Source organism: Maniola hyperantus, chromosome 15 (genome assembly GCF_902806685.2).
Source record: "Maniola hyperantus chromosome 15, iAphHyp1.2, whole genome shotgun sequence".
Classification (NCBI taxonomy): Eukaryota; Metazoa; Arthropoda; class Insecta; order Lepidoptera; family Nymphalidae; genus Maniola; species Maniola hyperantus.
Window position 1 is genome coordinate 5,929,846 of NC_048550.1, and position 14,658 is coordinate 5,944,503.

At 38.7% G+C, this 14,658-nt stretch overlaps 2 protein-coding genes across 3 annotated transcripts; both read right to left on the reverse strand.

Annotated features, from left to right (window-relative positions):
• Positions 1 to 575: 575 nt before the first annotated feature.
• Positions 576 to 2,503, reverse strand: Blos1 (biogenesis of lysosome-related organelles complex 1 subunit 1). Its single transcript, XM_069503201.1, has 3 exons — positions 2,239 to 2,503; positions 1,498 to 1,570; positions 576 to 1,148 (listed from the first exon to the last, which is right to left on the reverse strand). Exons 1-3 carry the CDS (start codon positions 2,297 to 2,299, stop codon positions 896 to 898), a joined length of 387 nt encoding a protein of 128 aa, XP_069359302.1. The 5' UTR covers positions 2,300 to 2,503; the 3' UTR covers positions 576 to 895.
• A 5,972-nt stretch (positions 2,504 to 8,475) lies between these two features.
• Positions 8,476 to 13,854, reverse strand: LOC117988730 (acyl-CoA Delta-9 desaturase-like). 2 transcript variants are annotated; one of them, XM_034975909.2, is made up of 7 exons: positions 13,834 to 13,854; positions 12,929 to 13,157; positions 12,418 to 12,548; positions 11,538 to 11,743; positions 10,375 to 10,560; positions 9,388 to 9,544; positions 8,476 to 8,808 (listed from the first exon to the last, which is right to left on the reverse strand). In XM_034975909.2, exons 2-7 carry the CDS (start codon positions 13,152 to 13,154, stop codon positions 8,629 to 8,631), a joined length of 1,086 nt encoding a protein of 361 aa, XP_034831800.1. In that variant the 5' UTR covers positions 13,155 to 13,157; positions 13,834 to 13,854; the 3' UTR covers positions 8,476 to 8,628. The 2 variants fall into 2 exon arrangements, with proteins under 2 accessions (XP_034831800.1, XP_069359335.1); XM_069503234.1 differs by lacking the exon at positions 13,834 to 13,854 and adding an exon at positions 13,756 to 13,825.
• Positions 13,855 to 14,658: the final 804 nt, after the last annotated feature.

Consider the following 14,658-nt stretch of genomic DNA (forward strand, 5'->3'; position numbering starts at 1 on the left):
CGGAACTAACATCGCAATCTCATACACAATCTCAAAACTAAAATGTCACCGTTTAAATGCATCTAAATGTATTGCTATCTCTTTCATAGTGTTCCTAGACTGGAGTTAGGCCAGTTAGGCACATTGCACAACAATGTTACCCGTGTGGCCGTGTATCTCTGCCGTGTCTACTTGTACTATAAAAATCGTGATTGAAATAGTTCTTAAATTGAGGTGTTATTTACAGAAATGACCATATTTTTAATTTTGGTATTTTATTTCATGTAAGACCAGTGGCGAGGATGTGTCTGCGGGCGAATGGGTATATGGTTTAACCTAGGTACTAGTTTTTAAAAGGAGCGCGCGAAGCAAAAGGTTGATTGACGAACGAATGCACAGCACAACAGACACCCCCATCGCCGGGCCTCTCTTGTATCACCAAAATCAAATGAATCCATAAATCACCCATAGATATAAGGTCAGAGTTCACTTTAACTGCATGTAAGAATGTGTAGAAATCGTAAATTTTTTGTATTGTATGTTTATTGTATGTTTCTAGTAGAGTTACAGGACTTAAAATAATAATTGAAATGATATAATTTATACTGATTTATTTGATAACTAATAGCTTATTGAAACAAAAATGATTCTTAACAAATTTATTACACCTATTATAGTCCGCGCCAAATAAATAGTCGTTCTTGAAGTTAACCGCAAGAGGCGTCGCAATAGCATTTTAGGCGTCAGTGGGATGTGCGACGCGAGGGAGCGAAACACACCAGCCCGCGCGCCGCACCTCCATTAGTATGAGTAATACATCCGTACACAGTGCACAAGGAACAATACCTGCGCGAGCTCGCATCGTAGATCAGACGCTAGTGTGACTATTTAACTACCGGGAACTATACCAATTACCTTATTGACTAGTACCAGCTGGGCTTTCTTGTGTAGTTTCATATGCTCTTTCTAAAGTGTCTGTGATAATTTTCATATCATTCTCAATGCTCCTGGCCCAATTCTCAACATCACCTATTTCTTTTAATGCACTACTGAAATTTTCCACTAGTGCCAACCATTGTTGTGTTTGCTTGGAAAAGTTTATAGCTCCTTGGTGAAGTAATTTTGCTTCTGCATCCAATTTTTTTTGGTTCAAATAAGCCTGAGCTACTCTGTAATATTGAAAGAATCATCCCATCAGTTACTTTTTCTCACAAGAAAATACTTGTAAATTCAAGATTTTAATTCGGCCCCGGAAAATAAATGAGTTTCCATGGGATTTTTAAACCCCTAAATTCACATAGATGAAGTTGTGGGCATCATTTACTTAGTACAGATACAGCTTGCATACTGGAGATGGACATAATGCTTTTTATCCTGGAAAAGCAAGGAGTTCCCATGGTGAATTTTAAAAACCTAAATCCATGTGGACAAAGTCGCACGTGCAGGCACTGTCTAGAAAAAAAATCAGAGATCTTACAACTTCAGTAGCATAATACTTGTAATATTATTCATGCTTACCCAACATTTAAGTGATCTACAAGCGCTTGAGTCAAATCATTTGCAGCTGCAATGCATTCTTTGCGTTTTTGTTCTGCAAAATAAATAGTATTTTAAGTAGAAGTGTAGGAATTAGTAGTTATATCAATTAATTAAGTGCTTTTACATATTTTTTTTACGAGAACACAAGCTATTCAAAAAGAAAAAGGGGTAGATCATTACAAAGATGGGTCGATGATAAATTGCTATGAATAAACTTCAGATTGGTCTTCTTGTTTTGCTATCATGTACCAATCATAATCATCATCATAATGATCAACCCATGACCGGCTCACTACAGAGCATAGGACTCCTCTCAAATGAGAAGGGTTTTGGCCATAGTCTACCACGCTGGCCAAGTGTGGATTGGCAGACTTTACACACGTTTGAGAACATTATGGAGAATTCTCACGATGTTTTCCTTCACCGTTAAAGCAAGTGATATTTAATTTTCATAAAGCGCACATAATTCCGAAAGTTTTGGTGCTTGCCAGGGAGCGATTCCCCAGCCTCCGAATACACCAATATCCTGCCTTAATAATAACAGTTCCTTATTATAGCCATTCCGACATTAAAATTGGTGTGTGTGACAACTTCACAGGACAGGTTAGGATATGGCCGATAAGAGCATCGTTAACAGTTAAGGACATGGAATTCAAGTAAGGGTATACATAAAATGCTGTAAAAATTAACACGGATGTTAAATAATATAGTGATATTTACCTTGTACAACTCTTTGGGCAGCTTGTTTAGTTTGATGTTCCTTTATCAGGGCTGACAGCATTTTAGAGCGAGCAATAAACTCTTTTGTTCGCCTATTTTTCCACTCCAAATGCGTGATTAGAAATGTTCCGAATTATCTTCTGCGTGACTTTAGATTGTAAATTCGTTATAACAGCACTTTGATAAGTTCAAATCAAAGAAATTGAGAATTTATTTTCAGTTGTTTTTGTTTACATAAATCGTTGCATTTTTGTTGTCAGAATTGACAGCTGTCATGTAACTATTATCTGTCAAATACGTCAAAATAGCAAACTTTTCAAGAAACATTTTTTACCTACCGTAGATAGAGTAATAAAGGTAGATGCAGGAACGTTTGCTTTCTCATTCGCACTAAAAAGAGAGCACTGATAAAGTTACTTATGTGATGAACAGAGACGCAGCTAACCTATTTTTTGTCCCTTATCGTGTAACTGGTTATTTTTTCAAAAATACATACAAGAAGTTGCAAAACAAACTTTGAGAATTCGTGGCGTAATTGTATTGTATCATGAGTTATTTACTTGTTTTCACATAAAAAACCATTATTGACTACTAAACAATGGTAATAATTGTCGTGTTATTCATCGTTACGTCGTGCTATCACTATCTCATACGCGGTTACACAGTACCTTTGTCAAAGAATTTCTAAGTACTACTTTGCATTCCTATGTCGATGACCTTTGTAGCTTTATACGGTTCTGGGACCTAGCATTTTATTACGAATTTTATTCTAAACTAGCTGATGCCCGTGACTTCGTCCGCGTAGATTTAGGTTGTTAAAAATAACCCGTAATAAAAACGCCATAATCGTGGTATGTAACCGTTATCTATATTAAAATATACCTAAGTGGTAGTAAATAATAGATCGTGTCGGCCTCCTAGTCCGGGATCCGGAGGTTTGTGCGTTTTAAGCAGAAGATTTGGTTTACTCCGCGCCGGTTTTAAGCATTAACGGTGAAGGAAAACATCGTGTGGAAACCTGCATGCCTGAGAGTTCTCCATACATAATAGCTACACACTATTAGTAGGCCTACGGCTACTTACGTTTAAGTATTCTTAGTTTAATATTTTATTCTTAGCCTTTTGCAATTTCAAAATGTTTACTTTAAAATAAATACCTAGAAGTGAAAATGTCTAGACAGATTATTAATATAAATCCAGTAAACCTGCCTCGTCACATGTAACAAATTGAGGTGGGATCGGGGCTTAGTTCATGATGCCGTCTACCCGATTTGGCGGAAATTACGTGCCGCCCGCTCCACTCTGATCCGGTTTGGAGTCTGCCCTCTATTTGTATTTGTACCAAAACGTAGGTAGGTACCTACCTACCTATCTTCTATAATATAAAAAATCACAAATCTTGGTCATCGCAAATCTCGAGAACAGCTGAACCGATTTAGCTAATTCTTTTTTTATAATATTCCTTGAAGTACGAGGATGGTTCTTACGGAGCGAAAAATTTAAAAAAATTGAATCATGTTAGTTAGGTGTAGTACGCTACAGGTTGAGATGGCAATCGGGGAGGAAACGTCCCGCATAGCCCCCGCGCTAACCTGGTGGTGGTACCTAACGCCTATAAGTACTTATTTCTGGAACATGATCCTCTATACTCATGAATTATTGTGTTTCAAATAAATGATAACGATTTGATTAAAAATATTCCACACAAAAGATTTAATCCGCTTCCAATAAAGAGTTGTCCTAGAATCGTTTTTCATGACCGAGAGCAATTTAAACCGCTATTGCTGTAATCGGATTCACTCTTCCGCCATTTTGGACTTCGTTGCAATCGCGGAAAGAGGGAGTTATCTTTTATTTGCATTTAATGTTTATTGCTGCATTTTTGGGGCACATATAGTAAGCCATTTGGGCTCATACATTAGTATACATTCGTATTTTAAAAAGTGAAGACAAAGTCGTATGCTTGTGTGTGTAACCGGTAACGGCAGAGGCTAAGCCTACGTACAGTAGCCGGCAGGAAATATTGTACATCGACCTTTAAAAAGAGGTTTCGACTTCGTAGAGCGTTGTCTCTGTCACTCATACCTATGTGACGTTTTGTCGGTCTCAACAACAGAGACAACGCTCTACGAAACCGCTATCTTTCTAAAGGTCGATGTACAATATTTTCTGCCGTAAGTTCTTAAGTAGATTTTTATGCACCTTTGGGTAAAATAACAGCTACGAGCATGCTTCTAAAAATATTGTGGTCCATTACCAGTTGTTGTTATGGGGTAACTAGCTCTGCTTAGAGGCTTTAAGTACTAAGTAAGTATAAGTAAGAATAGTATATTATATACCTAAGTAAGATATTTAGTATCAAGGCCGTAAGTAGGTACATTGGTACACAAACTATTCGATTTTCGCAAGCCGCTCCCTTCCCCGCGCCGCTAAGGTCGTGGGTAGGCGAAAATCGAAATGAACTTCCATCCGAGTTTTCCAGCATAAGTGCATAGAGCGGTCGACGGGCAATTTCAATTGAAATTGTTAGAGCCGCGCTGAATCGTTGCGGTATCACTTATCAGTGATAAGTTATACCGCAACGATTCAGCGCGTATCAGAGTTGCTTATTTATAACATAATATAGGTAGTTATTGAAGTAAGCAACCATTTAAACCTATTTACATAACATTTAAAAATGATCCTAACAAATAAATTCAACGAGGCTCCACTCGAGATGCAGTGCCAACTTTTAAAATTTGAATAGGTATAGCTCGTATCACAATACCACAAGCCTATCACAATCACATATAGCTCGTATCACAATACCTAATATCACAAGCACGTCTAGTCCTATTTACCTATATACACCTAAATATACTATAATCTACACTAATCTATCAATATCATCAATCATCAATCATCAATCATCAATATCAATACTTATAATAAAACTGTAACAGGTCAAATTATGTACATTGAAGATATTTTGAAAATTTTTTTTCGAGGGCACTCTATAATCGATACTGAACCCAAAACTGTAATTTTTTTCATTTTTGTCTGTCTATCTGTCTGTCTGTCTGTCTGTCTGTCTGTCTGTCTGTATCACTGCCGCGCATCACGCTGAAACTACTGAATGGATTCCAATGAAACTTGGTACGATTTGAGGTCATACTATGAGGAAGAATATAGGATACTTTTTATCCCGAAATTCAGCATGGTTCCCGTAGGAGAGTGGATGAAAGTTAAAATGTATACTGAGTTGTAATTCATTAACGCGTAGTCCGATTTCATTCATTCTTTATTTGTTAGAAAGGGGATATTTTAAAGATTGTTCCGTAAATATTTCAAGGTCATCGGTTTTTAACCGACTGTCAAAAAGGAGGTGGTTCTTTTTTCTACATCAATTTTTGCGAGGTTTCTGGACCGATTTGCAATTTTTTTTTAAATCAATAAAAAAAGTTTTCGTGGTGGTCACATAAAAAATTCTGGATTTAACTCCTTAATCCTGATGCTGCACGGGTTACTGCCCGCCTGAGTTATCAAGATTCAGGAAGTGTTCATAGTGAATTCATATTGTAGGTACCAAGCAACGACTTTATTCTCAGACCTCAAGTCCCAACTCCTCAACCCTGATGATGTAGGGTACAGCACTCCTAAACTATAATGTTTCAGTAACTGCGGATGATGCAATATTAATTTAGGTACCAAGCATAGGCTACATCATTGAACTTCGGATCTTAACTCCTCAATCCTGATGCTGCAAAGTACTAAAGTCCTAAATCGTGGGGATTTTAGAATTTCTGATAGTGAATTGATATTTTAGGTATCAAGCAACGGCTTCACGATGACACTCCCAGTCCGAAATACTCCACCCGAGCGAAGCCGGGGCGGGTCAGCTAGTACTTCAATAAAATTATAAATGCGACGACAGACAGACAACAAAGTGATCCTATAAGGGTTCCGTTTTTCCTTTTGAGGTACGGAACCCTAAAAACTTCGCAAAGAAATGAGAACAACCAACGAACTGGAAAAATCAAAGCAGTCCCTGTGAAGCTCTTTTAAATAAAATCTTCGTTCCTCGCTCCAGTAACCCGACCGGAAGATTTGCCATTCATTCCCTTCACATATGTTTACTTTCACGGCATAAATCTGGTAAAGGACGATAGGTAGAACCTGGACGATTTTCTTTGATGTTATTTTTCCTATAAAATGTTTAGCGTTTCGAAACGTAGGTGTCTTTACCTGCTTAAAATGTAACACATGACTTATTTTTAAAGTGAGTACCTTAGGTAGGTACTCACTTTAAAAATAAGTGTCATTTAAAAATAAGCACGGGCGAAGCCTCCAGATCGGAGCCAATTTCACATTATCATGATCAACCCATCGCCAGCTCATTACCAGCTCGGGTCTCCGCTCAGAATGAGAAGGGTTTTTTGAACTGAGAAACCCCTTGACTGCAATCTCAGCTGCTAATAAGTGATAATGTAGTCTAAGATGGAAGCGAGTTAATCTGGACAGAGTATGGTAGTTTTTATTAAACCCATACTTACCTCTTTGGTTTCTACACCACACCGGAATGCTAAATCGCTCTGCGGCACAGCTTTGCCGGTTCGGCCATGGTCCACCATGCTGGCCAAGTGTGGATTGGCAGACTTCACACACATTTGAAAACATTATGGAGAACTCTCAGTCATGCAGTACAGGTTTTCTTCACGATGTTTTTCTTCCAATTTAGAAATTATCTCGCACATTGACCCTGTACAGAAATCGATTCCTGGTCCTCCCATTTCTAAGACCACAGGGAGGTTGAATGCGGTGGTTAGATGTAATGTGAGGGTAGGCGAGTGCAAAGCCCGCACTTCGAACCGGATCACTAGAGCGAGTTGCGTGTAATTTCTGCAAAATCGGCTAGACGCCATCTCGAGCTGAATCTCCTTACCCTCGCAATTTGTTATGTATATTATATAAATTTTCCATTTAAGTATTAAGTATGTACCTAGAACGAATTATCCTAATTTTAACTCGGCGTTTTAAGTTCGCGTAAAAATTATCACCACTAAGTATATTATCATCATACAAGTACAACAACCGACCATCGAAAAGTGTGATTTATTACCTATTTTAAATAAAACGTTGGTCTTTGACCTTATCATAATCGCAATAATTTTATTAATCGTGAAAGTTTGGATATATGGATATAATTTAAACCCTCAATCAACACTTATCTAGGCTACTTTTTATTCTGGAAAATTGAAGTTTCCGCGGTATTAAAAACCTTTATCCACGTGGATGAAGTCAAGAGCATCATCCTAACGGGTAGGTAGTTCTTCCCTAATATGGACAAACCTAAGTAGGTATCTTCCAAAGTAGGTAGGTACTACATACCTACCTAATTTCCAATTTGGCGCGGTTTTCCAATTTCATATATGGCGCGGTTTAATGTAGGTATAGTAGGTACGCGACAGGTTGAAATGGCAATCGGGGAGGGAATACCCCGCACACCCGTACAGCCCCCGCGCTAACCCGGTGCGGGCGAGCGAGTGTGCGGAGCATCCCCCAGCCTCATGTAGGTACACCGATTATTTATAACGCCGCAAGCCGCAACAAAGCTTTGTCGTACTGGTTGTGCTTATGGTAAAAAGTGGGCTAGTGATGAATTCGATTCGAATAAAAAACCCTTCGAATTGAAATTTTTCCGTCCACGGCCCCATTACGATTTCATGTACGGCAAAGTACCAGTAAGTACATGATTGCATTGCATTAATTATACCCCGCTAATGGAAGAGGACGGTATTGATTTTCGCTTATCGTTTATTACGATGCCAGCTGCGACATCGAAAAAGATTTGAACCTTGTCCCATTAAACTTCGTTTTAAAAAAGGGCAGAACGGGGGGTGATCGTTTGAAACATGTTAAAGTTTTCGGTAACATATAACTAGGTATAACGAAAAATTCATGGATAAATAAGCTTTTTAACTTGGGAAGCGCTTATAACACACTAGATGATGCCCGCGACTTCGTCCGCGTGGATTTAGGTTTTTAAAAATCCCGTGGGAGCTCTTTGATTTTCCGGGAAAAAGTAGCCTATGTCAATCCCCGGGATGCAAGCTATTTCTGTACCCAATTTCCTCAAAATCGGTTGAACGGATGAGCCGTGAAAGGCTAACAGACAGACAGACAGACACACTTTCGCATTTATTATAGTAATTATTAGTATAAAAGTGTGGATTATCCTAGTCAATATTAATAAAAATATTAATTTCAATTTTTTTATTTACATAAATAAAACTTTATTGCTAACTTAACTTACTGGTAGTAGAGTCTACCAGTACTGCCAATATTAACACTAGGTGGTGTGTAAATGGGTATGTAAGCACCCTTATTTTTGATGAGATGTGTCAACATTGGTTAAGCGTCTTTCCCGTCTTTCCTTTCAGGATGATTAATAGTGCTGAAACGGGCTTTTAATTTTTCCGTAAACTCGGGGTCGTCCCAGCCCCAAAGATAATGTGTTCCGTCGCCAGTCCGCTGTGACCTTTGCTTTATAATATCTGGGGTAACCATTTTCAAATCATAAGCTTGTCCGATCTGAAACCGAATAAATTAGGTATTATTGAAGTGAAAACTTGTTAAGGCGCGTTTGGCGTATTTGGGATGGGTAAAAACTTCAAGAAAAAATAGGTTTTGACTAAGTGCATTCGGATTTCGTCAGCATTGCCTCAGGCATTGCCTGGGCTGAGTGAGTGATAGGTCGATCGCGTTTCCAATTTCTTAGGAATAGGTGTATCTACTTATAATGTTATTATATAATTTCCAACGGAGTCGAGGGCAAAAGCTGGTAATCTGTCTCTGCTTATCGCTCATTGCTGAGGGTCGCCACTTTCCATTAATCACATAATGGTGCTATGTTGGATATAAAAACAGCCGTTAGGTACTGTGGGGAATTCCTCAAACCATTGATATACAAGGAACTACTAGCTTAATATAATATTATGCTCTAATCAGCCAAAACAGAAAATTTTATATGGTATCTGGCATATTGAATCATACAGATTTGTTAGTTGAGGCGGGCTATAGCAGATTAAGCTTGTAGTTGCTGTACATAATGATGGGAGTTTTTTGGGATAATATTAGGCAGTGCGTTTCAAAGTTATAAATTAATTTTACCTTAGCCATAGCGTCGATGAACACGATAGTGGGCGTAAGCATGTTGAGCAGAGGGTGCTCAGTGGCGCGGTAGTCCCACGGGAAGGTGTGGTGGTAGTTGTGGAAGCCTTCCACGCAGATCATCCACACCGCAATGTTCTCCCGCGGGTTCAGTGACCTTTGAACGATATTATCATATTACTCATTATCACGACCTACCATTAAAGAGATTATTATTATTATCCATCCTCCTTAGGGTGAGATCTATAGAGCGCACTCTGACTTTACCAGAGTTAAAACGAGACAGAGTTATATCTCTCACATAAATCTGTCTCATTTCGTCTGAGCAAAGTCAAAGTGGTCAAAGTGGTCAAGGATCTCAGCCTTATGTGCTCAGCCAGCACAATGTGTGTGCGCATTTCACAGGTGCACTTTCTATGTCCTTATTCTCATAGTCCGATGGGATGGAAATCCGACACGATCGGATCTCTTTAATCCATACGGAATCCATACTTCCATACTCCACATTTCTAATATTATAATAGATACGAATTTTGATGAAATTTGGTAGAGATAGCTTGCGGGGATGGACAGAGTTTTTTTATAGATCCATCCATTCAACCGATTTTTAAAGACCCTCAAAAGAGGCGTATAGAGGTAGCTTGCATTCCGTGCACTGACATAGGTTACTTTTTATCCCGGAAAATAAAATGGGAACTCCCATGGGATCCACGCGCACGAAGCCGCGGGCATCATCTAGAACGTATCATATCTTAATATAATATGACACACTAAAATGTTTCTACCTATGTCCGTTATAGACTTTGAAACCACCCCACTGATGTGCCCCAAACCAGTTTCATTAGAAAGGCAATAATGCGAAGATTTTTTTTTTTATAAATTTCGTTAGCATAGTTAGCACACGCTGGGTATCCGCTAGTAATAAATATAGAGAGAGCAGGTCACAATTTATAAAGTTGCTAATAGTTCAATTTCAAAGAGTCTTACTTGTCATAAGGCCTGTATCCGAAGACATGAGAAAAGCTGTTAACGCTCCAAACAACGTTGATGCCAATGGTATATCGCAGAATAGTGGGTATCAAGAATGCATTGAGCCACGTTTCGTTCCAGTAATAGACAGGGATAACCGTCGGTAACAGGAAGCATAGCACCGGCATCATCTTCATGTAATGCCTGCGGAGAAATATACTTACTTAATATTGTTTCTGTAGCTTCGGCGCGTATACAATTGTAGAGCTAGATAAGAATTTTAGTTCTGTTGTATGGAATCTTGTTATAGTTTTGACTTAGAGCGGCGTAGGCGGCGACCTAGTTGATGTTGTTTTTTTTATTATTGAGAAACATTCTCAATTAAAAAAAAAACTGACTAAAAGCTGACTAAAATATGTAATTAAATAGTTTTTTATTTCGTTGGATCTTTACTTAGGTATATCTTTACTAGCTGATGCCTGCGAGTTCGTTCGCGTAGCTTTTAAAATTCCCGTGGGAACTCTTTGATTTTCCGGGATAAAAAGTAGCCTATGTCACTCTCCAGGTCTTTAACTATAGGTACCCATACAAAAAATCACGTCAAACCGTCGCGTTGCTCCGTTGCGACGTGATTGAAGGACAAACCAACAAACAAACACACTTTCACATTTATATTATGGGTAGTGATTCTTATTGCATTAAAATGGAAAATTATTATTGGTTTGCTACTTTTTCAAATCAATAGAGGCGCACGCTTGACACCGATCACACCTGATGGAAATTGATGATGTGGCCTAAGATGGGACGGCACGAATTTTTTTACGGACTGCAACTCGTTTTTGCTTACAATAGCTTGATGTCCAAGTGTCATATTAATTTTGTCAGCTTCATTAAATGCCTACATTTTTGTTTGAAATAGTTCTTAGATATATGTATACCTACCTAGATGCTAATTTATCTCAATTTATGGTCTTTCTACATTATTATGATGTCTCATGGCCAAAGTACTAAAATTGAATCATGGCTATCCTCAATACGTTTCTTGGAAAACACTGATTTAAAACAATGATATAGCAGGACCAGCTTACTTTTCTAGACTTACAAACTACTACTAACAAACTACATATTAAAATATAGTCCATAGCCATCCTCAATATAATTTGAGAACGGAATCAACTCACTTTTTCTGGAACATGACGACTGGATCTTCATATAGGTCAGTAAGATCGAGACGACGCCCTCCTTCAATGACTTCAGGTAACTTCTTGACGCACAACCAGCCCATATGCGAGTAGAACAGACCCCGCTCAGCGTTGTGGGGGTCGGCATCCGTGTCCGCGTACTTGTGGTGGGTTCTATGGTCGCGAGCCCACTCGAAAATATTATCCTGTAAATAAAACTACTGTATCATCCGTTTGAGAGGTACGATGTCACAAACACACTGACACAACTACAGATAGATAGGATAGAGATATAAAATGACAAAAGGGTTCAAATAACAACAAATAACTTTTTTAATTTTTCAGAATGTTCATGGCGGCCATTTTGAAATTTTTAGTAGGTATTTATAGGTAGGTATTAGGAAGGACGGACGGACCGACGGACAGCGGAGTCTTAGGGTCAGTCTTAGGGTTAGACAGTAATAGGCTTTCGTTGGCTCTCTTCGTGTACGGAACCATAAAACTAGGCACGTTCCATACAGAAATGGAGCAAATCCCAAAAAGTGGTGAAACATACCTAGAGATATGTGTTAGTGACAGAGCTTGGGTACTACCACGCCTAACTTTTAAACAGGAGATATGACGTGTTCAGTGTTCACGTAACGTCACCGCTGTATAAACAGCACCTTAGGACGTGTAGTGGTGTGAATAACTTGTCTCATAAACAAAAGGTTTATATTCAAGAAAAAAAATCTAGGTATGGTCAAGCTTTTATGATCTTACATAGAAGTCTTCTAGACTATTATACCCAATAGGTACCTTAAAAAAGTCAGGTACCTATATATTTATGTATAGGTACCTGACTTTTTTAATGTAATCGTAATCAAAATAAGATATCTACCTGGAAACCCATAGTTTGCCAAAGCATTAGAAGTGTGCGAAGAGGCGTTTTTGCTTTGTAACTTCGATGCGTCCATAGTCTATGTGATCCAGCTCCTATTCCAGTAGCACACATCAGATGGACAGCGAATGCTAGAAATAAAAGGTAAAGTCCAAATTGCTAGTAACTAACTGGTACCTATAGGTGACGCAAAAAGCTACAATAGCACAGTACGAGTGGTGGTAGATCGAAGATACTAAGCCTAATCCCATGATAATAGCCGCCATCATTCAGTATCAGGTTACGGAAATGACTGCTGAAAATGTCATTTTTAATAAATAAATTCGAAATTCGATATTATTAAGAAAAAATGATATTGTTTGCGGCTTTGACGTGTTGATTGCATCGGGCTTCCTGAAGCCGGTCGAGCCGCACCGTAAATTAGTGTAAAGTAAACAAATAAAAATCGCACTCAGAGCCGTACCGGTGCATCACCGGCCCTACGCGACGCTACTATTCGGAGTAGACTTACCGAAAACATTGGTCTGCCATTTTGCCGACGTTAAAGCCAAGTAAATGCCATATAGTGAGGCTGTGTGCAAAAAAAGAAACCAGAATATATTGAACCAGACATATTCATATTTCCTTGGCGTTGCATTCTTTAGCACTGACACATCTTTTGCTAAGCCTAAGTCAGCGGTTTGGGTATCTGATTCGAAGAGCACTCCACTTGGCGTTGGGTCCACTAGTGGAGGCATTTTCTGAAAAAAAAGTTAAAAAATACTTAGTAAAGTAATAGATGGGATTGATTTTAAGTTCTCAGGTTCTGGTTATCGTATACCAACTATCAGAAAACCTGCAAGACACGTTTTTTTTCCATTTTCCAAAACTGTTTCAGTATTCAGTGAAATTCTAGCGTCAACACCAAGATTCAGCCGTATTGGGACCATCAAAGAAATGCTGATGAAAATAAGGTACCTAGAGGTCGACGCTGATGTGACCTTTACTTGCTAATTATAACTTAGCGCCTCATATTGCTGCCATCATTCGTGTCCTTTCAGTACTGGAAAATGTGCCTCTAGCGGTTTTTGCACATTTGTGGGTTTAGTGACCATTAAAAACTAAACATAAAGAAAGAATTCTAGAAGAAGTTACTATTAATTTTATGTAATTATTTATGGTGGCAAAATTTTCAGTTGAAAGTCCACCAGAGAAATGCGGATGGATCAAGACGCGTTTAAAGTAACTACCTAGGTACCTACTTAAGATTCATTTGTTGCGGCTCATGCTGGATAATGCGTGACTAGCCAATATTGTTAACAAAATCCTATCAAAGAGATTAAAGAGACAAAATCTTACCTATATAAATAGAGTGCAATAACTACTATAGCTTAAATAAATAAATATTTTAATTTAGTAGAGATAAGACTAACTTACTTGGGCCTCTGATACAAATACAAGATTCGAAATGACAATTTGCTTTTATATGTGTAAAACAATAGGATTGCATTAACATTTTCTAGTTATTTAAATAAAAGGAACTGGGTTAGGAAACACATTGACCCGCTAATGATTACTATTGTTCTGATACTCAAATAACCTACCTATCTATAGTACGTGACAGGTCGAAATGGCAATCGGGGAGGGAACGCCCGTCACACCTGCACAGCCCCTGCGCTAACCCGGTATGGGCGAGCGCGGGTGAAGTGCGTTTGTGCGGGGTGTCCCCTCGCCTCATATCCCGATTGCCATCTCAACTTGTCGCGGACTATACCTACTAGTTGTAGTAAAGTATTTCGCCATAGTAATACTAATTTTACGATGGATTTCACCATCGCCTGCATATACAGTACGCGGCAGAAAATAATGTACATCGACCTTTAGAAGATATAGATTTGTAGAGCGTTGTCTCTGTCGTTGAGACCGACAAAACGTCATATAGGTATGAGTGACAGAGACAACGCTCTACAAAGCCGAAATGTCATTCTAAAGCTCGATGTACATTACTTTCTGCCGCGTACTGTAACAGCGAAAAGTTATAGGTAGGTAGGTGGGTGCCCGGAATCGAACCCCCGATCTTTCGAATAGGAGGCGGATGTAACCACTAGGCTATCACGGCTTCTTATATAGTATGTGTATCTTAAATTTGTCACCTACACCTACTCAACACACCTTAGTCACCAGTACATAATATCCTACAGTCTACACCTAGATTTAATCTTGAGCATGTTGAAGTTTACCAAACGTCCAAACTTCGCCAAA